This window comes from Oppia nitens, unplaced genomic scaffold (genome assembly GCF_028296485.1).
Source record: "Oppia nitens isolate AA-2021 unplaced genomic scaffold, nextdenovo-longstitch-racon4-pilon3 scaffold6_pilon_pilon_pilon, whole genome shotgun sequence".
Taxonomy (NCBI): Eukaryota; Metazoa; Arthropoda; class Arachnida; order Sarcoptiformes; family Oppiidae; genus Oppia; species Oppia nitens.
The window spans coordinates 3,159,510-3,182,277 of NW_026533250.1; the positions used below are offsets into that span (position 1 = coordinate 3,159,510).

General features: G+C 28.7%; 7 protein-coding genes across 8 annotated transcripts; 3 read left to right on the top strand and 4 right to left on the bottom strand.

Moving 5' to 3' along the window:
- The first annotated feature begins 50 nt into the window (after window positions 1-50).
- LOC128962100 (low-density lipoprotein receptor-related protein 12-like) lies at window positions 51-3,929 on the top strand. The gene is made up of 4 exons (XM_054308439.1): window positions 51-370; window positions 426-735; window positions 803-1,756; window positions 2,968-3,929. The coding sequence occupies exons 1-4, from the start codon at window positions 265-267 to the stop codon at window positions 3,779-3,781; spliced, it is 2,184 nt and encodes a 727-aa protein (XP_054164414.1). The 5' UTR covers window positions 51-264; the 3' UTR covers window positions 3,782-3,929.
- Window positions 3,930-4,178: 249 nt separating this feature from the next.
- LOC128962110 (dual specificity protein phosphatase 3-like) lies at window positions 4,179-5,432 on the bottom strand. Its single transcript, XM_054308451.1, has 2 exons — window positions 4,960-5,432; window positions 4,179-4,613 (listed from the first exon to the last, which is right to left on the bottom strand). Exons 1-2 carry the CDS (start codon window positions 5,205-5,207, stop codon window positions 4,199-4,201), a joined length of 663 nt encoding a protein of 220 aa, XP_054164426.1. The 5' UTR covers window positions 5,208-5,432; the 3' UTR covers window positions 4,179-4,198.
- A 1,271-nt stretch (window positions 5,433-6,703) lies between these two features.
- On the top strand, window positions 6,704-8,639 carry LOC128962105 (phosphatidylinositol glycan anchor biosynthesis class U protein-like). The gene is made up of 6 exons (XM_054308444.1): window positions 6,704-7,099; window positions 7,167-7,863; window positions 7,921-8,064; window positions 8,137-8,261; window positions 8,325-8,467; window positions 8,526-8,639. The coding sequence occupies exons 1-6, from the start codon at window positions 6,964-6,966 to the stop codon at window positions 8,637-8,639; spliced, it is 1,359 nt and encodes a 452-aa protein (XP_054164419.1). The 5' UTR covers window positions 6,704-6,963.
- On the bottom strand, window positions 8,610-11,628 carry LOC128962099 (ribosome biogenesis protein bop1-A-like). Of its 2 annotated transcripts, XM_054308438.1 has the most exons (6): window positions 11,563-11,628; window positions 11,011-11,254; window positions 10,730-10,945; window positions 9,316-10,671; window positions 9,081-9,258; window positions 8,610-9,023 (listed from the first exon to the last, which is right to left on the bottom strand). In XM_054308438.1, the coding sequence occupies exons 2-6, from the start codon at window positions 11,242-11,244 to the stop codon at window positions 8,677-8,679; spliced, it is 2,331 nt and encodes a 776-aa protein (XP_054164413.1). In that variant the 5' UTR covers window positions 11,245-11,254; window positions 11,563-11,628; the 3' UTR covers window positions 8,610-8,676. The 2 variants fall into 2 exon arrangements, with proteins under 2 accessions (XP_054164413.1, XP_054164412.1); XM_054308437.1 differs by lacking the exon at window positions 11,563-11,628 and having other exon boundaries at window positions 11,011-11,405.
- Window positions 11,629-12,263: 635 nt separating this feature from the next.
- LOC128962108 (docking protein 6-like) lies at window positions 12,264-13,780 on the top strand. The gene is made up of 3 exons (XM_054308449.1): window positions 12,264-13,065; window positions 13,143-13,412; window positions 13,483-13,780. Exons 1-3 carry the CDS (start codon window positions 12,777-12,779, stop codon window positions 13,707-13,709), a joined length of 786 nt encoding a protein of 261 aa, XP_054164424.1. The 5' UTR covers window positions 12,264-12,776; the 3' UTR covers window positions 13,710-13,780.
- A 727-nt stretch (window positions 13,781-14,507) lies between these two features.
- On the bottom strand, window positions 14,508-17,071 carry LOC128962111 (E3 ubiquitin-protein ligase znrf2-like). The gene is made up of 4 exons (XM_054308452.1): window positions 16,258-17,071; window positions 14,824-14,919; window positions 14,653-14,758; window positions 14,508-14,593 (listed from the first exon to the last, which is right to left on the bottom strand). The coding sequence occupies exons 1-4, from the start codon at window positions 16,637-16,639 to the stop codon at window positions 14,536-14,538; spliced, it is 642 nt and encodes a 213-aa protein (XP_054164427.1). The 5' UTR covers window positions 16,640-17,071; the 3' UTR covers window positions 14,508-14,535.
- Window positions 17,072-19,012: 1,941 nt separating this feature from the next.
- On the bottom strand, window positions 19,013-22,101 carry LOC128962101 (kelch-like protein 13). The gene is made up of 6 exons (XM_054308440.1): window positions 21,703-22,101; window positions 21,559-21,632; window positions 20,873-21,484; window positions 20,122-20,226; window positions 19,998-20,025; window positions 19,013-19,933 (listed from the first exon to the last, which is right to left on the bottom strand). The coding sequence occupies exons 1-6, from the start codon at window positions 21,909-21,911 to the stop codon at window positions 19,102-19,104; spliced, it is 1,860 nt and encodes a 619-aa protein (XP_054164415.1). The 5' UTR covers window positions 21,912-22,101; the 3' UTR covers window positions 19,013-19,101.
- Window positions 22,102-22,768: the final 667 nt, after the last annotated feature.

Below are 22,768 nucleotides of genomic sequence, written 5' to 3' on the forward strand. Positions count from 1 at the left end.
TGAATTGAATGCGTATTTGACGTCATTATTGTTGAACTACTTTTGGTGTAAACCATTGAAAATCAGCTGAAAAATGATTAAAAAATCAACAAATATGTCGTACTATTGACTGATAGTATAGTCGATAATAATTATTATGATTTAAACAGTGATTAAATGATTTAGTAATTGAATTATAAATATATTTAAAATGTTTGACTAATTTCTAATCAATTCAGACCATCGATTGACTTCATATTCAGACATCAATTAAGCGACAAATGAATGGATAAATCATTGGTTCAGTTGTTATTCAAATCAAACAATCATTCAAATAGTGGTTATTATTATTATTTGAATCAATTGTTTCAATCGTTGAACAAAACATTAGGTAATTGTTGTTATGTTTTAATGAAGACATGAACTATAAAATGTCTTAATTATAGTCACTTACGTATTGATTGCAATCGTAATCAAATCGGTTAACGCCAGCGATGATCATTCAAACACATTGAGGATATTGGATACGATATTGTCTGCTAAGGGATCCGTTAATAACCACACTATCACTGGTTTGGCCTTTGCGTCGATTGATTCAAAGCCAGTGCTCAAGAAAATACATTGCGAACCAATCGAGGAGTTGACTGGCATTCGGGGATCAATTGAAAGTCCAAATTATCCAAATCCTATTCACAATCAAACTTCATGTCAATGGGATATAAAGGCATTAAATCCCAATCATGTGATCACTATTAGGTACATCTTTGTTATCACATTTTAAAAATACATTACAGGTATTATAGTAATTGTCTTTTTGTGATAGCTTTGATGATTTGGATATTGAAGATAAACAGTGTCCACATAATAAAAATTCAAAGATATTGACAAACATTGAAGAAAATTGTTGTTTTTCTTGGATTAAGATATTTTCAGATTCAGACGTCGAGAGCAAATACTGCGGTCGGAGTGAAGACAATAATCTTATACTTAAACCATTTATATCGACATCAAGTCGTGTGTCTATTAAATATCACAAAACATCTCTTGTAGATAGTAGTCGTGGTTTTCATTTGTCATACATAACGGGTGCGCCTAAGTCTGCCAAATGTAGATCCGATGAATATCATTGTCTTAATGGCAAATGTATACCAAATAAATGGAAATGCAATCGAAGAGATGAATGTGGCGATGGTTCAGATGAAAGCAATTGTGATGACATTTGTTTGTCCGCCAATCAAATGAAATGTAATACTGATAGCAATCACGTGAGAGCAACTGTTGGCTGTTATACTTTTCCCACACAAAGATGTAATTCCGTGTTTGATTGTGACAATGGCGCCGACGAAAAGGGATGCGGCGGTTGTCCACAAGATATGTTTGTCTGCAAAACTGGTCAGATCTGCTACAGTGAAAGCAAAAGATGTGACGGAACTATTGATTGTATGGACTATTCTGATGAATTAAACTGTGGTATTTGTCCTCATAATAAGGTTCAATGTGGACCCAATGCATTGTCTCAATGTTACGATCCAATCACTCAACGGTGCAACCAATTACTTGACTGTCCTAACGGTGAGGACGAAATCGGCTGCTTTAGTAAATGTCACAATAAGATACTCTGTACTTCTGGAAATGGATGTTATTCAGCTGAAGAACGATGTAATGGAGTTCCTGAATGTAGTGACTATTCGGACGAAAAGAACTGTACTCTTGAGTTGTGTCGCGCAGAACGCGGAAACTTTCTGTGTGCCAACAGAAGATGTATTCGATCCGTTTGGTATGTATTTTACAATCATTTTATTTTTTTATTATAATAATTAGTCAAACATTCCTCACATAACATACACGAAAATTTACTAATTTAGTAAAAATTACTTTATTAACATTTTTAGTTGAATATACTGTATTACCTAACAAATTATACACAAAATTAATAAATTTTAAACAAAAAGCAAAAAAAATGTAAAATTTGTAATATTTTGATATTTTCTAGAAAAAAAGTGTCAAGGTATTTTGATATGAAATTAATCTATTATTATTTGTTATTTTATTAGGAATAATTATTCTATTTAGAATTTTTAATTATCATGCTTAGTTTTTGAGATATTAAAGATAAACATTTTTACCATTATATAATTTTTTCTTATAAAATTTTATTAATTATATTTATTACTAAATTTATATAATGGTAAAAATGTTTATCTTTAATATCTCAAAAACTAAGCATGATAATTAAAAATTCTAAATAGAATAATTATTCCTAATAAAATAACAAATAATAATAGATTAATTTCATATCAAAATACCTTGACACTTTTTTTCTAAAAAATATCAAAATATTACAAATTTTACATTTTTTTGCTTTTTGTTTAAAATTTATTAATTTTTTTTAAAAATTACCGAAACACGTGTCTAATGAATTTTCACCTAGTTTAAATTCACATTATCAGAATTTAGATATTTATTATAGTTTTAGAGATATGGCACCTACCGGTGCTTAGCTACATAAGCTTAAATCTATAAAAACTAACTATACTAAGTTATACGTCCCAGGATTCCATGTTTCTAATAAAATTTTTATTTATCTAGCTCAATTAGTTAAAGAGATATTAAGCAAAAACCAGTTCGCACCCTTATGTCACAGACTTTATTTTAAACGCTATCGTTCAGTAACTGAATATACTGTAGTATAATCTCTAGTAGTAGAAAGTATTTAATCTTTAGTAATCTATTAATATTTTGTTATAAAAATTGCAATTAAAAAAACTAACAATACATGTATATGCTGTTAATATCAATATATCAAATAACAATTTATAGTGCTTTATACAGTACATTATGCTATTGTCAAATTATTAAGATGAAACACATTTTCTAAGTTATATTACATTACAATAATTGTCCCAATTATGTGAAGTAATATTGTGTTATAAATAGTTAGTTAGTAACCAAATGGTAATTTTATATTTTTTAAATGATAACAATCAGGACCTGCGATCACTCGAATGATTGTTCCGATGGTACCGATGAAATCAATTGTCTCAAAAATAGTGTAATAACAGCTGCAATAATGGGATCATTAATATGTGGTTTGCTATTAGTCATAGCAATTTCATGCACGTGTAAACTGATTGCATTGAGACAAGTGGAAAGACATCATCACTCAAGTACTCATACCTCACCATCACATATATCATACAATTATGACAGAAGTTTTAATGTAAACGGTTTTACTGGTGATTCGGATACACCGTTGTTTCGTCTCGAACAGGGATTCTTTTTTCGTGAGCCACCACCCAGTTATGCCACTGCAGTGGGCGGCTATCCAACCGATAGAAACAACACATACATTGAACAGATTCGTCAAATTAGACGACAAAGAAGACTTAGACGAAACCGACGTCGACCTCCAACTCCACCACCGCTTGATTTTGTCGGCGAAGATAATGAACAGAATATAAGTCATTCGAGTTCTACAGCTATCACTTGTCCTCATTTGACTGTTTCTTCACAAACTAGTAATAGTAACACAAATCATAACGAAACTAACAATCAAATTCCAAATAATGATAGTTCCAGTAATAATAATAATAATCATAACAACAATAAGAAAAATACTGGATCTATTCAACAGAATAAAGATGAAGTGATAAGCGGTGGTCAGAGCCCAAACTCATCTACCGATTCATCCAATGAACAGCCATTAAGTCCGACGTTGTCTTCAAATTCAGTTAACATTGAATTGGAAAGCATTCCCTCATTATCTCAGAGCGACTGTGATTCTCAACCGCTTATTAGATAACTATAAGTTTACCATTAAATCAATGACTGTTTATAAATAACTTTTGAAAAAATATTTTATATGATTTAATTTCTTTTTTAAATACATTTATGCTTTATTATTGTATAAAAAGCTTTATTTTATTTGATATACTATACAAACTTTACTAACTATTGTATAAATATATATATAATCGTTATTATTATTATTATTTTGTTAAAAACCAAATCTCAATTTATTAATGAACAATGAATAATAAAATATTTCGTATAAACAAATGTGTGTCCTTTTGATATATATATTATCGCAGTTAATACTAATTAATAAATTTGTAACAAAATTATAATATAATTATTATTAGATAGTTATGCATATAATGTAATAATGAAATGAAGAAAATTGCATTATATGTGTTAATAAAATTAAATGAATTTTCTGTTAGTTTTTATATAATTTCGACTCCAATGCTAATAATTGTCTTAAAAATCCATCGTTTGGACGAATCTCACGATTCCTTTTGACAGTTCTTAGAGCTTCCTCTGCGTTCATATTCTTCTTAATCATAAGATATGAGAGGGCAATGGTTGCCGATCGGCTCAGTCCTACAAAACAGTGCACTATTACACGTCCTCCTTCTTTGAGAGCCTTATCGATAAAATTAGCGCATTCATGAAAATGGCCGGAAATTCGTGCGTGCGGTACATCCAACACATTGATGCCTATGTATTGTATACCAACGTCAGCATAGTATGCGCGACCCGTCGATACCATTGTAAAGCCCGTACCCTCAGCACAGTTGACAACATGTGTTACGCCAATCATTTTCAAGTAAGCCTTGTTTCTGACACTGGCTCTGAAATATTTTAATGTAAATATTTTACTATTAAGTATATAAGTACTGTACTGTACTTTCAGAAAATTGGTTTCAAATCAAATATTGTATAAAAATAACTGATGATGCAATTTAAAGTTAATAATAAACTAAAAAATATAAAGACAAAAAATCATTTTTAAAAATATTTTTTGAAAAACGCAAACTGGGAGTATCTAAATATAACTGTTTATATATTAATATACAAACAAATCTTTAAGATTTTACTCTAATTATAATTATTATTAGAATTTGACATAAAATGTATATTAAATTTTAATGAATTTAATTTTATATCATATACTATACTATGATTTATAATACATACTCATTACCGATGAATAAGTTAGGATAAACCTCATCACAATCGATGCCCGAGTAAAGCCTGTCATTGGTAAGTGGTATTTGCTTATCCAATGGATTTGTCATCAATTGATATCCGGGTAATTGTCTGTTACGATTGGTTTGTGTGTTGACAATAACCCGTTGCAATTGAACTATCTTTTCGTCAATAACTCCCGGATCCGAGTACCTGATGGCCATCGTTCGCTTGTAAGGTATCGGCACTCTCTTCATACCACAGATTCTTTCAGTTACACTGTTGTAACACTTGATTATACAATGTATTCAATGAATAAAACAAAACACTTGTAAATCACATAAAAATACAGAAACCTTGAGATTAAAACTTGAATGAATTGAATGAAATGTCTTGACGTTTACATGACTTAATCTTTACGTAATTATGATTTTACACAATAATGTTAACTAAATTTACTGTTGTGTTGAATTGTTACCAATTTTTATATTGTATGTCAATTATATAAGCACAAGCATAGCATAGCACTGGTAGGTATTTCATAGATTCTAGTATTCACTGCGCATCCTATACTTACCCCAAACACTAAACTGAAACCTTAACCTTCAAAATACTGTATTTAAACCTATAGTCAGATTCAACACACGATTCCTAACAAATTCGTGTGTTTTGTAATCATTTATAAACCATAATATTCTGTATAATAATTTTATGCCACGAATCCCACACATTATTTATATATCAATGCAATGTTTTTTTATTGTGTATTTTAATTTTTTAAAAACAATTTTCACTTTAAAACCAATTATATCTTATCTAAATATTTGCCGTCTTTTACTATACATTACAAATAATTTATATATTAATTATAATATTCACTATTGACATACCGTTACATTAATATAGTAGTAGTTTTCTATACTGTATTTTCAATATAATTATATGAATGCATTATGTACTGTATATACAATATTTAGTATTTTTTATTTGTTATGCTTCATATCAAATGAAATATTATTATTAAATTTATTTGTTATATAAGTTAGTACTATAGTATATATTTTCATTTATATGAAATTACAATGCATTATTAATGTTATAACAATATATAATTATTATGCGAATTGTTTACCATAAAATAGCAAATAAAGTCTATTTTGATATAAAAAAATATAAAAAAAAACAAAAATATTTGTTCAAAACAATTACATAATTAATAATGATTTAAATTATTTAAATAAACTGACAAAAACCTTATGAATTAAATTTCTGAAACATATTTTGTTAGTATTTTTATAAATTTAGTATTAAATTTAAATTTAATATTAATTGAAAATTATTATTTAATTATTATTATTATAAGATACATAATACTATATTTTATTAGTAATTAGTGTATTCGATACAAACAATACATGTTTAATAAATTTTAATAATATATTATAATTTATTAAATTAATAAAAAATTCTTAATATGTACATATGGTATATGATATTTAATTGTTAATATAATTTGTATAATAAAATAACTATATATAGAAATTGATTGATTGAAAAAATTGAAATTATAATATTTGAAATGATAAAAATAATTAATTCATAAATAACAATCAATTAGTGATTTCAATGTTAAATATTTATTTTCAGTTAATAATTGAAATGAAATGCATTTAAATGTATAGTTTTAGTATAAAATAAATTATTTAATTAAATGAATAAAAGTATTATAAAGTATTGTATTGAATGTGATATGAATGCAGTCAATGCATGCCATCCATTGTCTAACATATGAGTCAATAGTCGGCATTCAATGCATTGATTGAATGATTGAATGATTGAATGATTGGTCGCATGTTTTCTGTTGTCATTTCAGTCAATGAGTTGTTTGTCTTAAAAGTGTCACTCAATTGGTATGACTCGTGTCAACCAATTAATGATCAAATACTGCCATTTAATTGATTGATTGATTTGATTGACACATGTATTGTCCTATTGTGGGACCAAAAACAAAATATGAAGTGGTTTTTGAAGATCTCGTTATTTGTCACAATCGGTGTATTCTTGAGACTGAGTCTAATGATGAGTTCATACCAGAAGGAGATCGCAAATCGAGTCGAGATATCATCTCCGGTCACTTCTTGGCGAAGAGGTATTGCATGTCATAATTGTTGTAATCTTCAGTATATTATTAATGATTTTTAACGATATTTTGATAGCTGTGGAGGGCGTGACACTTGACTTGATGTCATTATCGCCATACAGTGGCCATACATTTCATGAATCACCAATTTTTCTTCATTTATACAAATATTTGATAACAAATGTTAACCAATTCATTGATAAAGTCTTTGTTTTAGTTGACATAATAACTGCTTTAATATTATCACTCGTTTGTTACAAACAATTGTCATATTCAGTGATTTTAGAAGAACAACGAATGACTAAAACTGTTAAGAAAGAAGACGTCAAAAGACTTGCTATCGATAAGAACCAAATAACAGATCTATCGATAAGAGTGGCCGTCATATATCTGTTATCTCCGTATTCATTGTTGTCATGTGTGGGCCAATCAACCAGTGTTTTCACCAACTTTTTGATGGCATCGACACTATTGACAACAACTCTTCAGATGCGTCTAATATCAATAGCATTGTTAGCCCTGTTGTCATTGCAGTCATTTTATCCAATAATGATGATCGTTGCCATTGCAATGATTATTGAACACAACCGGTGTCTAAATAATAAATCTAAAGACAATAATCCTCAAGAAGTTAATTATTGTTCTTCAAACGTCAAGCGATCGATAATATCGTCTATTTTATTATTTTTCATCTTTTTTGGTGCATTTATTCTGCTGTCGTATAGATTAATGGAAAACAATTTCCAATTCATTGAATCGACATTTGGTTTTCTGTATGTTTTTTGCATTTTAATGATTATTCTTATCTTATAATATAATGTATTCAACAGATGGACAGTACCAGACTTGACGCCAACAATAGGAATATTCTGGTATTTCTTCACAGAAATGTTTGATCATTTTCGCGACTTCTTTCTGTGGACCTTTCAGATCAATGCATTCATTTATGTCATACCACTAGCAATAACTTTGAGGTATAATAAAATAAATTGATATCACATATAATAAATACGATAATTATTTAAATATTACATATTTTTTTTAAGGAAAAATCCATATTTTTTGAGTTTTATATTATTGATATTATTATCATTATTCAAACCATACCCAACTGTATCGGACTTTGCCATTTATACGGCACTATTACCTCAATGGACTCATCTATTTTCACGTATGTACCAGTAATTTAAATAAAGTTGAATTAATAAATAATTTGGATATACATTAATTGCAGACATGAAACAGGGACTCATAATTACATGTATGTTCATATCGTGCAGTGTTTTGGCACCAATATTATGGCATTTATGGATTATTATGGGAACAGCAAATTCAAACTTTTATTTTGGTGTCACTTTAGCTTATAATACCGCTCAAGTAATTAATAATTGTAACATTATTTGACATAATTTAATAATCATTTTTTTATTTATAGATATTCCTTATAACTGATCTTTTATTTGCTTTCGTTAAACGAGAATATTATATAAAAAATGGGGTTAAAACAGAAACCGACGGCAAATTGTCGAGACTAGAGCTCGTATTTTAGATATTAAAGAAATCACTTAAATTATTTAATTAAAAAATTATGTAAATAATCTAACGGTTGAGTCAGCGCCAGCAGAAAATATCCACGGCTGCAGAGGATGGAAACAACATTGCGTAACACCTAAACCATCGTTAACGGTATGTCCTCGAAGCACTTTAACGGGAACTATCAATGGATTCTGTGTTAGATCATTATAAACCATTCCGTGCGACACAATAACTGTTCCATCATCTGATGCCGAAGCAAACAATGGATATCTTTCGTGATAACAAACACTTCTGATGGCTTTTTTATGATATCTCAGTGTTTTATAAGGTTTTGTCGATAAGTCCAAATCAAACCAACTCAACCTCAGATCATAACTGCCGACAATCACATTATCGCCTAAATTAATAATAAAAATTAGTTTAATTAAAAACTGGTTTTACTTTTAATGCAAACCTTGAGGATGTATTGCTATACTCGATATTTCATTACAATTAGGTAACAGCTTTTTAGTCATTTCTTGTTTGACTAAATTATAGACACGAATGGCTCTATTTGTGGCCACGAAAAAGTATGGACGCGAAGGATGAAACAGAACGCATTGTATAATACCTTTTGATTTCTTGAATGGCACCTGTATTTGAAATAAAAATCATTTGATTATTTTCATCAATTATATCCATTATCTTACTTGAGATTTGCGTTTTGACAAGTGGTGTATTACTACAGATTTGTTAGCACCGGTAGGCATGACTGCAGCCAAATAGTCACCGCCATAATGCCATACTATTTGTTTAATTTCAAATCTATGTTTAACAATCACACGAATACCATTCCTCCACTCATCGCTGGCACCGCTTTCCTCAATGAGTTGCCAGTCGACCACAGAATGATCAGTTGACTCGCCTTTGGAATTGTCATTAGTTTCATCTCTTTTGAATAACAAATCTGTTTCAATGATTATATCTTTTTCACCAACTCTTGGGTTTACTATAAACATATCTTTGCCAACAGCAACAGCACACAAGCACTTGGATCTGTCGGGACACCATTTAATGTCTGTAACACTACTCTTCATTTTAATTATTTTCATGGTTCTTGTGGTCAACACTTCCCATATTCTTATAGTGCAATCATCACTTCCAGTTGCAATAAATTGTCCGTTTGGTTCAATACTAACACAACGGACAACATCGGTATGTCCTCTATATATAAGCGATTGTATTGAAGGAAATGGTTGAAGATCTCGAGGTCGCGGAAGTTTTGGAATAAGATCTTCAGGATTAACGTTAGCTCTATCTTTGCGAGCCCGCGGACAAAGATAAAGATCAAGTAATCTTTCAAATCTTTCGTTTACGAATTTCGAATACGCGGGAACTCTTCGAAGTGATGAATATTTTTGAGGAATAAAATTAAGTTTACGTTCTTCAGGTTCTTGTTCTAACCATTTCTGTTCTTCCTCTTCATTAAACAAGTATTCTGGAGGAGGATTATAAGACTCTTCATGTCTGGGAGGTTGGAGTTTGGGCGCCGGTATGTAACGTTCGTATCGTTTATTTCTCTCAGTGTTTGGTTTTTCCCATAAATCGTAACTGAAAACAAACGGTCCATCCTTTGGTTTAATTGGTTTAGGTTTAAGTCGTCCGGCTTTGATAGCGGCCACCAATTTGCTTATCTTCCGCTTCTCAGACAACGAGGGAATAAAGCTGGCCTTAGTTTCGGGTCTGTTAGAGACCGGATGTATCGACTTTTCATACGTGAAAAAGTCGATAAATGGTTCGTAAGGATTGTAATTAGGATCAGGAAATTTGCCTTTTCTGACACGTCTTAATGTTTCGGCGTCATTATCGGTAAGAACAACATTCTGTCCGGTCATCCGATCCTTTACTGTTCGCCAATACAACGGATCTTCCATTTTGTTCAGAAACTCTTGCATTTCATCGACTTTTGGCGGTTTTATTATTTTATTTCCGTCCAAATTATAGCCGATGTGTTCAAAATCATTGTACCACTCGTAAGGAATATTTCCGATAGTATTTCTTAGATCCTGAAATCATAATTAAGTTATTCATTTGTAAAATTAGATAATTAAACAACTGATAGACCTCTTCATCCGATGAATCGATAGCATATTCATCAACTTTGGCCACATTTTTGCTCTTCTTCTTTGCTTTTAATATATTTTCCACTTTTTCAATCTCATTGCTATCACTCAATAGATTCCTATGATTCTTGTTTTCATCTTTTGTCTCAATCAATTCGAGTTCATTGTCTGAATCTAATGAGTTATCTTCATCTTCACTGAGTTCTTGTAGAGAAATCTAATTAAGAAAATTAAATAATTATTAAAATATTAAGATAATTAAGATGTCATAAGATAACTAACTGTATCATTGAGTTTGATTGTGTCTTCTTCATCGTCAGCATCACTACTTGTGTCCACACTATTGTCGTCGCTTACCTCCTCGTCATCTGATTCTTCCACTTCTTCATCAGATTCTTCATCGTACAGATCATCTGAATCATCGGATCCGTCGTTGATATCAAAAGAAACATTGGCTTTGCGTTTGCCGTCATTTCCCGAGTTTTTAGTAAAACTTTTCTTTGATTTGCGAGTCATTTGTTTAACACTTAATTACAAACAATTTAAAAGTCAATTAAATTAAAGTCAATCACAAAAAGTATTAATAAAAATCATTGAAACTGTAAAACACGTGAAACTCAAAGCACTGTAAACACTAAACACATTGAAAGCAATGTTTGATTCATTGCTGACATCTGTGGCATAACTTATAGACAAAAGTTTAAAATGCAAACCATTTGGCATTCAATTAAAGGACTGATACCTGTCTGTACTGTAAAGCTACCTGTGCTCAGCCAACTGACTGAGCCCTGTGAACACAGAGAGTCAGGTATTACTACTACTACTACTACTTACAGGTGCTTTGTCTACGGTTGGACTCATTTTCTCAGTCAATATCAGGTCTATGTTTAAAATGCATTCACAAACAAATATAATGACAACAAAAACATCGTTAAGTTTTTTGTTATTTGAAAATCACTTTCTTTTTGCAGAATAGAAACAATCATTAGATATAAACACAAAAAAAAAAAAGTTTTTATTAACTAAAAGAAAAATAATTTATTTAATTTGATTTTAGTTCTCCGGAAAAAACAAACAAAAAATTAATGCAAAATAATTTTGATATAAATTGAATATTTTTAAAGACAAATGTGTTTTTTAATTTAGATTTAATTAGATATTAGCTCTCAAAGAATGCAAGGATTGTTGTCTCCCTTTCCTCCCATTTGTCTGTTAAGACCACTATTTCCTTCAAAATATTTAAATTACATTAAGAGAAGTTCAGAGAAGAAAATGTTTTTTTTTGAAGTCATAAAAAGTTTTTCTTATTAATAGATAATAATGGTATCAAATAATAGCTCTAAACAGTTGTGTATTGAATATACATATATATAATAGACATGAAGTGATTGCATGCCTGCAGTGATATCGCAAACTGGATGTCAATAAGTGATGGCAAAGGAGAGGAAGCGATCATTAGTTGAGTGATAATAATAATTGAATTGCAATGCAATGCAAACACATATCAATTGATGTCTTCGCGCACTCTCTCAGTCCACACCACGAGTGGAGAGTCAGTGGTTTGGACTTCAGTCGTCCCAAAACTACTAACACTTGTAAGCCCTGAGCCCTGAGGGCATCGTTTTGCTTGAAAAACACATCCAAATAATAGCTTACGTATAGCTATGCCATAGTATGCCATACTATGCCCTACCAGTGCTCCGCTATATTGAGCGCCTCTTAGACTATGTATTAGTGAGTGCTTTGAGTCAATAAAATGGCAAACATTGACATCACTGGCGTCTAAAAGATCACTCATTTCTGTACAAAAACATTGCATCCAATTGTCCGAAATGTCCGAATCATATGACTGACCATTACATGCGGTCAATGTGTATGTGATTGATGCGACCATTTCACTCGTGACTACTCACTGACCACTCAAGAGGTGTGTCCAGAAATGTGTTAGTGTTTGTGTCATTTGTTTGGTGTTGTGTCCACTCGTGTCTCGAGACCAGTGGACAAAAGTCTCGCTATTAAAGGACTTTACAATAGTGTTTGTCAATGCAATGGCCACCGATGTGAATGACATTATAAAACAGGGATATCTTCGCGTCAAAAGTAAATCAATAAATGTTTGGCAAAAGAGATGGCTTGTGTTAAGACGGGCCTCGAGTAAGGGTCCGATTCGGTTGGATAAGTATTTGGATGAAAAAAGTGCTCGAAGTGGTGGTCACCACAAGACATGTTTGCTCACAAATGTACAGTCAATCTCACGACTGACTAATACGTGCCGAAAACATGGCTTTGCCATCAACTTTCACGACGGCAATCAAAAATGGTTTGCATGTGATTCAGGTATTGAATTAAGACATTTTTGATAATAACATTCAAACATATCATCTGTTAATTATTTATATTTTAAATGCTAACAGACTTGGAAGCAGACACATGGGTTAAACTATCAATACAAGAGTGCCTTTTATTGCCACCAGGACTGGCCACTGGAGAGCCCGATGTATTAAGGCCTGGTATACAAAAAGAACTTCAGGAACAGTTTCACGTCTATTTGATGCCAACCTCTAAGTTAGATGTTTTTGGTGAGTGTTTATTGCAAGTGACACACGAGAACATCTACTTGTGGGACATCACTAATTCAAAGCTCAAATTAGTTGCCTGGCCTTTGACGGCACTCCGTAGATACGGTATATCTAGTTTACCATTTAATTGTGAATATTTTGAGCACATTTACTAAACACTTGATCCATTTAATAGGTTCCGATTTAACAAAGTTTACGTTTGAAGCGGGCAGACATTGTCCTACGGGTGAAGGAATGTTTGTTTTCCATACACTGGAGGGCGAAAAGATTTACCGAAAGGTACATCAGGCGACACTTGCCATCGCCGAAGCACATCATAAAATGAAAAAACTTCCATCAATTGGCACCAATGAAGTGCCACAAACTGAAAGCAGATTACGATTTACAGCAAATTTAGTTTAATTTATATAATAAATGTCATCATTTCAACCAAAATGCTTCTCATAATATCATCCAATAGTTTCATAAACTCATAAATCACTATTTCATTAAAAAAAACGATTTCATCTTTAAATTCATCTCATTTTCATCTTTTTTATAAATATTTACAATTATTGTTATAATTATAGTTATGTTTTAAACTATTGAACGGTTTTTAAAAATGGCAATAATGGGATACACATTATTGGCGTAAATTGGGATCAAAAAAAATAAAATAGACATTTATAAAAAAATAAGCCAAATGTTGTGCTCAGTTTTATGAACACTGTTTACATTTTTATGACAAATTATTATTATTATAAATTTTGTTATAAAAACATTTTTATATACATATTGTAATCAAATGACAAGTTTAATAAAAAAATATACTCTTTCTACAAATAATATAAAAATTTTATTTATTTGTGGTTTGCTTTTGAATATCCTTTTTAACAGCAATATTAGAATCATTAGAAATGGCATATTATTTGCAAAAATAATCTTAATTATAGACAATGTACTCATATTAGTTGATGTTATCATTAATTTCAATGATCTCAAGATTGCATTAGCGTTTGATTATTTGTTGAATTATTTTTTCATTTTAAACTACTTTTTTAAAAAGTCAGAAATCACTTATTAATTCATTTATAGATGAAAACAGTTCGTAATATTTTAAAAAACATATAATAATATAAATTACATAAACATTTGTGAATAATAAAAACAATTATTTGTTAATCTATATGAATAAACAAAAATAGACATTCATATATATATATATATATATATTTCTATACATTTTAGGTCAGTCTTGTGGGTGCTCCGGACACGAACGGTTGACTTCAAACCAGGCATCGATACATCTATTATTATAATTAAAGACAAAATATTTTAAATCAATTTATTTATAATTACAACAAACCTCTTATGGTATATACAAAGACATGGAAGCCTTGCAATAATGTTTCCTTTATTGAGTTCTTCTAAACATATGACACACTCTCCCTTATCTTCAGTCAACATATCCTCTGAATAATTCATCAAAAATAATATCAATTTATAATCAAATGATTGATTGATTTCTAATTAATACCATTATAATTGATTCGAGGTTTTGTAAGACACATAACCAGATGACACTCGACATCATCAGGTAAAACAAATTTTGAACAAACGGGACATTTGATTCCTAGTGTTATATAAATTAAATTATATTATTAGATAAATACTATGATATATACTGTATTTATATTAATTGAATCTTTATTAAAATATTTTAATTATTTTGGTTTATTTATTAGATTACAAATATAACTAATTCATATTATTTTAATAATATATAAAACACTTGAATTAAAGTGTTTTATACTATTAAAATTATGTTAAATTATATGGTAAAGTTACTATAATGCAAATTAGGTAATTGGTAAAAATAAGTCAATATAACTGTTTTTATTTGAATATATTAAGAGTTATACAATGATATAAAATATATGAATGTTTATACATAAAAACAGATTGTTTTGTCTGATATTTTATTACACAGATTCTGGCAATACATAGAAATAAAATTAAAATAAATGTAAACGACTTGTAGTGAAATACATTAACATTTTGTACAAAACGATTCACTATAACTGCAATACTTTTATTACATAATAAAAAAAATATAAGACATGGTCTCAATAAAAGCCTATACTAAATAAATTTGATATAAATTTATAAAACTAAATGACATCTAAAATAATCAATACATTAAGCAGAATAAGTTATAGTTATAATAAATTTTATTATTTCTGATCATTTTAACAGCACTTAACTTTAAATAATAAGTTCTTTCATCAAAAATAATTATTTAAATGCTATTAAATATTTCAATCAAACACAATATGAAAGCTATCATTCAATATTAGCAATTAAAAAATATAACTTTAAAAAAGATTTATTAATTTCACTCAAAATTCAAGGTTTGTTAAACAAGACTTTCATTTAATTTAATCATTTATTTCAATATAATTTCAACTTTTATATTATATAATAAAATTAGATTTGTTTCGCTTTTCTTTTAATTAACAAACTCATTAAATTTGAGGAAAACTTTAAAATTATATATTTTTAATCATTTGTTTGATAAATTAGGAAAATTATTAATATTAAATATGATAAAATTATCACTACTGTAGAAAAAATCAACTAAAAATTAATATTGTATTTAATTTAATTTTAATCAATACAACTAACTGCTAATAATATTGAGTTGCAAATCAAATAATATAATTTATATATTAAATAATTACAAATTAAAATTAGACAAATCTTTTTATAAATAAAAATTATCGTCATTTGTATGCAATTAAACATTATTTAATGTTTTAACAAAACTCTATCTCAAATCTAATCACTTAAATAATAAAAACATATTTTAAAACTATTTACTATTATCTGTCAAATGTATTTAAATTACAATAAGTTTTTAGTTGCTTGAAGTGATAACTCATTAGTGATAATAATAATTGATAAGACATACCATTGAATGAAATCAATTGAACGGGTAGTGAATGGGCAGAGAAGACCCGTCCGAAAGAGAGGTCTTCGTTATGTAAGTCATCTTCAGGAGAGATGGAGAGACCGAAACTTGAATGCATTTGTGGCACATGTATTGCACTGCCATTGCTTTGAGATGCGTTCAAAACACTGGACAAACTGCGAGCCCGTTGTCGCCAATCACTGGATGTCTGTATATCACTGTTTGCATTGCTATGACTGGTCGATGGCGTCACTCTTGTGCTATTTGACCGACCATTGGTGGCCACTGCGTGGTTGTGATGGCCAGCATTGGACGAACCGTTACTTTGAAGCACATGAGAGGGACTGGCATTTGTGGTGGTAGTGCTCTGTTTGGCACCCATTTGGTCACCGAGTGGTCCACTCGACTATACACTACTTGTCACGAAGTGGTCACCGAGTGATCACTTAATAATTAAATGACAATCAATTGATAACTAAACAAACAAATGGTGGCAAATATATTGACTAAACATCTCTCTGTTATTTGACGACAGTTTGAATGACAGACTAACGGATGACAACAATTGAGTGACAAATAAAATCATTTTCAATAATAGGTATAAAAGTGATGGCAATTCATATCAAACCAAACAATCATTTGTTTATATCAACACATTTTCAGCCATTTTTCACACAAAACTTGTAGTCAATTGAAGAGTCGATTCATTCATTCACTCAATGCTTAACTCTATATCAGTGACGACTCCTACTGTTGTCTCACTTCTAATAAATAGCAATAAATACATACAAACAACACATGACTTGCAATACAGTCCATGCAATACATAGACGACAAGCAATACATTCAATACAAATACAGTCAATACAGTCAATACAGTCGCAGCTAAATAGCAATACAATTGAAAATTGATAGTCATATGTAGTAAACATACATTTTCAGCATTTGACAAAAATGTTGTCATTTAATTATATTACATTATATCCTACAGTATTATTACAGTATTAATTTAACTTTGGTTTTTATTTCACTCAAATGAGCATTTGTTGAATATATATGACTATATAATACAGTATTAGATTATTTGTTGAATAGTCTAATATTTTTGTTATTTTCTACTTTTTATTCATACACTTATTGCATAATTTGATTAAATAACTTAATTACCTAAAATAGACTTATTTTATATTTATTTAAAGATTACACACCTATTTGTTATATGTTTATTGATTTATGTTTTTAATATATTTAATGAATGTCTATAAATAATTTATTTCTGACAATAACTTTAACACAAATGTCCTCATTATATATGAATTCTGGATATCATATGATTGATGTTTCAGATATTCATTCAATTTCCACATTTTCATTACCAAATCATAACATTATTTTTTAGCACAAATTATATTTTAAATATAATTTATTTGTGTTATAAAAGTAGCTAATGGTTTAAAAAATTATTATTTCCTCTGTAAATATTATTATATTTACACAAAAAACAGATTTTAGTTTAATAAAAATTATCAATTATAATGATACTTACTGAAAATGTTTATCTTAATAAAAAGCAAATATTTGATACAAGTTATACTGTATGATAATATAATGAAAATTTTTAAAAAATTATTGTTAAAGTTATTGTATTTTAAGTTTATAACTCAATTTTTAAAAATAAGTTTTAAATTATGTAATAAATATTTACAATTTACTTATTATAAAAAGTTATATTAAAATTATTTTAATTAATTTTGTTTTTATTAATAGTTATATTAAGTCACGATATCATAATACTAATTAAATAGAAATTTGCCAATAATACTGAATTAATAAAAATTTTAATTAATTAAAAATAAAAATCATTTATATTTCTAGGAAAACAAAATAAACCGTATGATCTACAGTATTAGATTTGTTGTTGAATTTATAAATTATAATATATGATAAAACATAGTTCATAAAAGTTAATAGTTTTTTTGCTAAAAACATTAGAAACTATATAATAGCCAAATATAAGTTTATAACATATATACTATACGTTGTACTATACAAGTTGTATAATACAACTTGTATAGTACAGTACAGTACGATATTTTGATCGATATATTATTAATACTATAAACTACTGTATTATTGAAAATAAGTTCAATTAACGGTACTTTTTCCACGCTTTTCCAGTATTGACAATACTCTATATAATATGTTTGCACTTCATGTTTAAATTTATAGTATACTTAATAACAGTACAATAAAATACAGTACATATAATTTAATTGAAATTCTGTGCAATATTTTGAAATACACTATTAATACCAAATAAAAAATAAGAAATAAATTTCCACAAATTTTTATAAAAATAGAAATTCTTGTAAAAAATTATTTAGAGCTTATTTCGTTATTTAATTAAAACTTAATTTAAAATCAATTTATAAAAGTATATTTTATTCTTTAGTTTTAAGTATTCATATAAATAAGAAAAGCAACAATAATTTAATTTTTATATACAATTTAAAAATTATAAAAATATCTACTGTATAATAATGGTATTTTTAAAATATACAAAATATCTAAAATATACTATAAAAATTATTGCATTAAAATTATTAAAAATAAATCATAATTTAATGTAATTTACAATTATTTGTGTATTATATACAATGACAATACAGTAATTTATTTTGGGTCCCTAAATATATGCAATATACTATATATATATATATATATATATATATATATATATATATTAAAAACAGCGTAAATTATCGGTAAAATAAATTATAAATGATGTCAATAAAAGTAAATACCGGTATATTAAATGTTTGGCAAATAAGATGTCATGTATTATTACATTTGATGAGATGTAACAACTAAGTCGTCTCGATATTTCGGTACAAACAGTGTACAGCATTGATGTTCCCAAATATCTTGAGGATAATCATCGAGTGAGTGGTTCCACATATGACTAACTAAATCAAATGACTCGATAAGACCCGAAGTTCTGTCAAATGTGTTGTCGCTATGAAAGCCTCCAATTATATATACAATTGAGCCTTTATTTACAATACCCGCATAATATCTAGGGGTCGGGATATCAGCGATTACACTCCACGAATCATTTAATATGTCATAACAATCAATAGTATTGGCCAAAACCCTTAAGCCAGTAATGGGTGCTTCAAACCAACCACCAAATACATAGATCTTATTATTAAAGACAATCATTGTATGATCTGCTCGTTCGCATAGCATTGGACTCATATTGGAGTCATACTCGTCAGTGATTGTGTTATATCTAATTAAATCTTTGAGTACAATATCTTGATCGAGACCTCCAGAAATGTAAATATAATGATTATAAGCAACGGCTGAATGTTGCGATCGATATGGCACTGGAAGACTAGCCATTGGACCCCAATCGTTGGTTTCTGGAAAATAAATTTCTCCCGAAATATATAAATCGTCGTCAATGTCCGGAAATTCGGTATCGGATGCGCCTCCTATTGCATACAAATAATTAGCAACAGCTGTTAGTGTGAAACGACATCTCTCTTTATGCATCGGCGCTATTGTTGACCACGGATTCCCTGAATTATTGCATAAAGGATTGTATTTAAAACCAAACGGATGAACATTCTCTTCAAGACTTTGCACTGAATTAAAACATCCGCCGACAACACTGTTCGTCATTTTTAATGATTATTAATAATCGTTTTTAATTAACATTATATTACAGTACTTACTATAATTGATTCCTATGAATGGTCATACCTATCATAAACATAAGCAAACATTGAGTTTATTAACTAATTTGAAAAAATAAATAAAAATAATAGATATATATATATATATAGATGTATAACAAACCGAAATTGCATTGTTCAACGTGTGGAATACGCGACAAATATTTCCATTTTTTCTCACTTTCCAAATAATATGTAATATCATTAGTAACACCATTATCACTAAAACCTATTAACAAAATAATTAAATAACAATTACTAATACTATATTTAGTAATAATTGATAATATTGTTATTTACTACTCTATTAAATAACTTGAATTCATTTATACCTTACGGTAATTGATTTTTGCATACAGTATACGGTATTTGTTATGTTGTTATTAATTTGTAATAAAACGCTATAATTAGACTATAAGTTTGCTTTCATTAATTTAATGTTATTAATTTGTTTAATTAATCTGTAAACATACCGTATATTATAATTGAATAATCAATATTAACAAAATACTAATCAGGATATTGAAATAATTAAGAATCAGTTTATTACTGTAAACTAGAATTAATTATCAATAATTTACTAATTTAAAACATTTCAAAATTATGTTTATTTATTAGATATACCAGTATATTAATATAACTACAAATTTATTTAAACTAATTATATGCAAAAATAAATAAAAGTTAATGTAATATTCAAATAATTTCCGTAATTTAAAAGTCAAATTAATCAGTTGAAAGTGTGTGATAATTGCAGGTAATTAAAAAATATATTACTTAATTAAAGATTTATGAATTATAATCTTTAAAATTAAATTTTAAAAACAGATAAAGTGGATACAAATTAAATAAAAATAAAACAATCAATGACTTACCGCCCACTTTAATGACCGCTAATTCCATTCCTCGACTATTAATTAAAACATTGGATTCATCGGGAGATTTGTACTCAATTTGTGAGAAAATCTTTCGATATATGAAACGATGACAACCTATAGATGTCGATAATATTTTCTCCAATCGGTTCCAATGTTGAGTTAACTCTTCTTTCGTAATCTCTTTATAGTTGATAAATGGCAACAATTGAGATAAACATTGGACTCTTTGGCTAACATCGAGTTCAACCCATTTCATGACAATTGACAAAATATCACTCTCTGAACAGTCGACCGGATAATCGCAGTCAAGAATTCGTGTCAACTGTTGGAAAGTGAGTCGATCTAATTCATTGGTCTGCGAGAAGACCATCAAATTTGAACAAATAAAGTAATAGACTTTTTTGTTGAGTTGCCATAAGGAATAGGTATCAGCTATTGTGGCCAAATCTACACAATTGTCAACCACTATCTGTTCCTCTAAGTAATCACTACACGCTTGAACCACGTCTTGCATTTGAACGTGAGATGCGGTGGACAACACTTCTTGAATATTAGACAAATTCAATGCTAATCTGGAAGTGTAGGCAAACTCAAGAATATGGTGAAGACCTACACAAACAAACTTAAGTTAATTTACAAATACTTCAAACGTAAATGACAGACAACAACAACAAGTATAAGACCTTCACTCGTGACACCATTTAAGACAATCTCCTTTTGTTTTCTTTCCATAAAAACAGGATCAGTAAACATGGCTCTAATGAATCAATTAAATAAGTTTCAATTGATAACCATCGATGAGAATAATCTAATAGCAAAAACAATACCTAAAATAGTCAGAACAGGCCGACAGTACCACCCGATGGGCTTCATATCGGTGACCATTAGGTCCTCCAGCAATCAGAGTCACATCAAACAGCTGTCCATTAGATCTCAAATCGTTGAGACCATTGAGCAGAAGTGACAGATGTTGTGGTGATTCGAAGTTGACGGAAGTGGCGGCCGATGGACACCGACCACCACTTATTCGGCGCATATTTTCTGCTCAGGACGTGGACAGCAATCAGTGATAATTGAATGTATGGTTTGTTGACTCAAACAATACAATCTCTTGACATAAACCTGTTTTCAAGTCTTAAGTCATACAATGTCTTACAACATATGATTCAATGGCTTTATTAGACTTTCAATGCTATCTATTGGTTATATTAATATATTTCTAGTTTTTTATATAATATTAAATTTTATTATACTTTAGTTTATATAAAAATTTAGTTTTAAAATAAACAAAAATTTCATCTATTTTTGTGGTCTACGGTATACTATAGTATACTCTATACGGATATACTGTACTACTAATGGATAACTATTTTATATAAACATATTTTGAGAGATCGGCGATAATATACTGTATATAAATATATTTAATTTTATTCACAAATCACTGTTTTTTTTTTTGTTAAAATTTCTTATCGGAATTTTTTATTTATGAAATAAACTAATTTTAAATAAATAATTGGGAATTTAAATTAATTTAAAAATAACATTAAATTTTTTTACCTTATTATCTAATTTAGATCTATATACAGTATTCTACCGGTTAGTACTGTACTTGGGATGGGATGTGATGTGATAGACCATCTGATAATATAGGTATCATAAAGTAGACACTTTTTTGACATTATGTAATGGGACTATAATAACTGTTTTTCTATATATCGTATATATAATATGATATTATACTAGTATTATATAGTATATTATTGTTGATATGATTAAAATAAATTTGGGTTAATTTAGGTTTTTTTAATTGACTAAAATAGAGAAATTGAAAGTTTATTAAATTTTAACATTTAATTTAATAGAGTATTAATAAATCAATAATAAGTTGTA

What these genes read in the sequence shown, in the direction of transcription:
- LOC128962100 (XM_054308439.1), top strand. Translation starts at nt 265, where the DNA reads ATGGATAAATCATTGGTTCAGTTGTTATTCAAATCAAACAATCATTCA. An exon ending in ATCGTTGAACAAAACATTAG is followed by an intron (nt 371 to 425) that starts GTAATTGTTGTT and finishes TCTTAATTATAG; the next exon opens with TCACTTACGTATTGATTGCA. An exon ending in AATCATGTGATCACTATTAG is followed by an intron (nt 736 to 802) that starts GTACATCTTTGT and finishes TTTTTGTGATAG; the next exon opens with CTTTGATGATTTGGATATTG.
- LOC128962110 (XM_054308451.1), bottom strand. Translation starts at nt 5,207, where the DNA reads ATGAAGAGAGTGCCGATACCTTACAAGCGAACGATGGCCATCAGGTAC. An exon ending in AACTTATTCATCGGTAATGA is followed by an intron (nt 4,614 to 4,959) that starts GTATGTATTATA and finishes AAAATATTTCAG; the next exon opens with AGCCAGTGTCAGAAACAAGG.
- LOC128962105 (XM_054308444.1), top strand. Translation starts at nt 6,964, where the DNA reads ATGAAGTGGTTTTTGAAGATCTCGTTATTTGTCACAATCGGTGTATTC. An exon ending in GGTCACTTCTTGGCGAAGAG is followed by an intron (nt 7,100 to 7,166) that starts GTATTGCATGTC and finishes ATATTTTGATAG; the next exon opens with CTGTGGAGGGCGTGACACTT. An exon ending in GAATCGACATTTGGTTTTCT is followed by an intron (nt 7,864 to 7,920) that starts GTATGTTTTTTG and finishes TGTATTCAACAG; the next exon opens with ATGGACAGTACCAGACTTGA.
- LOC128962099 (XM_054308438.1), bottom strand. Translation starts at nt 11,244, where the DNA reads ATGACTCGCAAATCAAAGAAAAGTTTTACTAAAAACTCGGGAAATGAC. An exon ending in TCGATTCATCGGATGAAGAG is followed by an intron (nt 10,672 to 10,729) that starts GTCTATCAGTTG and finishes TTATGATTTCAG; the next exon opens with GATCTAAGAAATACTATCGG. An exon ending in TATAGCAATACATCCTCAAG is followed by an intron (nt 9,024 to 9,080) that starts GTTTGCATTAAA and finishes TTATTAATTTAG; the next exon opens with GCGATAATGTGATTGTCGGC.
- LOC128962108 (XM_054308449.1), top strand. Translation starts at nt 12,777, where the DNA reads ATGGCCACCGATGTGAATGACATTATAAAACAGGGATATCTTCGCGTC. An exon ending in ATGGTTTGCATGTGATTCAG is followed by an intron (nt 13,066 to 13,142) that starts GTATTGAATTAA and finishes AAATGCTAACAG; the next exon opens with ACTTGGAAGCAGACACATGG. An exon ending in GACGGCACTCCGTAGATACG is followed by an intron (nt 13,413 to 13,482) that starts GTATATCTAGTT and finishes TCCATTTAATAG; the next exon opens with GTTCCGATTTAACAAAGTTT.
- LOC128962111 (XM_054308452.1), bottom strand. Translation starts at nt 16,639, where the DNA reads ATGGGTGCCAAACAGAGCACTACCACCACAAATGCCAGTCCCTCTCAT. An exon ending in TCAATTGATTTCATTCAATG is followed by an intron (nt 14,920 to 16,257) that starts GTATGTCTTATC and finishes ATATAACACTAG; the next exon opens with GAATCAAATGTCCCGTTTGT. An exon ending in ACCTCGAATCAATTATAATG is followed by an intron (nt 14,759 to 14,823) that starts GTATTAATTAGA and finishes TGAATTATTCAG; the next exon opens with AGGATATGTTGACTGAAGAT.
- LOC128962101 (XM_054308440.1), bottom strand. Translation starts at nt 21,911, where the DNA reads ATGCGCCGAATAAGTGGTGGTCGGTGTCCATCGGCCGCCACTTCCGTC. An exon ending in GCCTGTTCTGACTATTTTAG is followed by an intron (nt 21,633 to 21,702) that starts GTATTGTTTTTG and finishes TTGATTCATTAG; the next exon opens with AGCCATGTTTACTGATCCTG. An exon ending in AAATGGTGTCACGAGTGAAG is followed by an intron (nt 21,485 to 21,558) that starts GTCTTATACTTG and finishes TTGTTTGTGTAG; the next exon opens with GTCTTCACCATATTCTTGAG.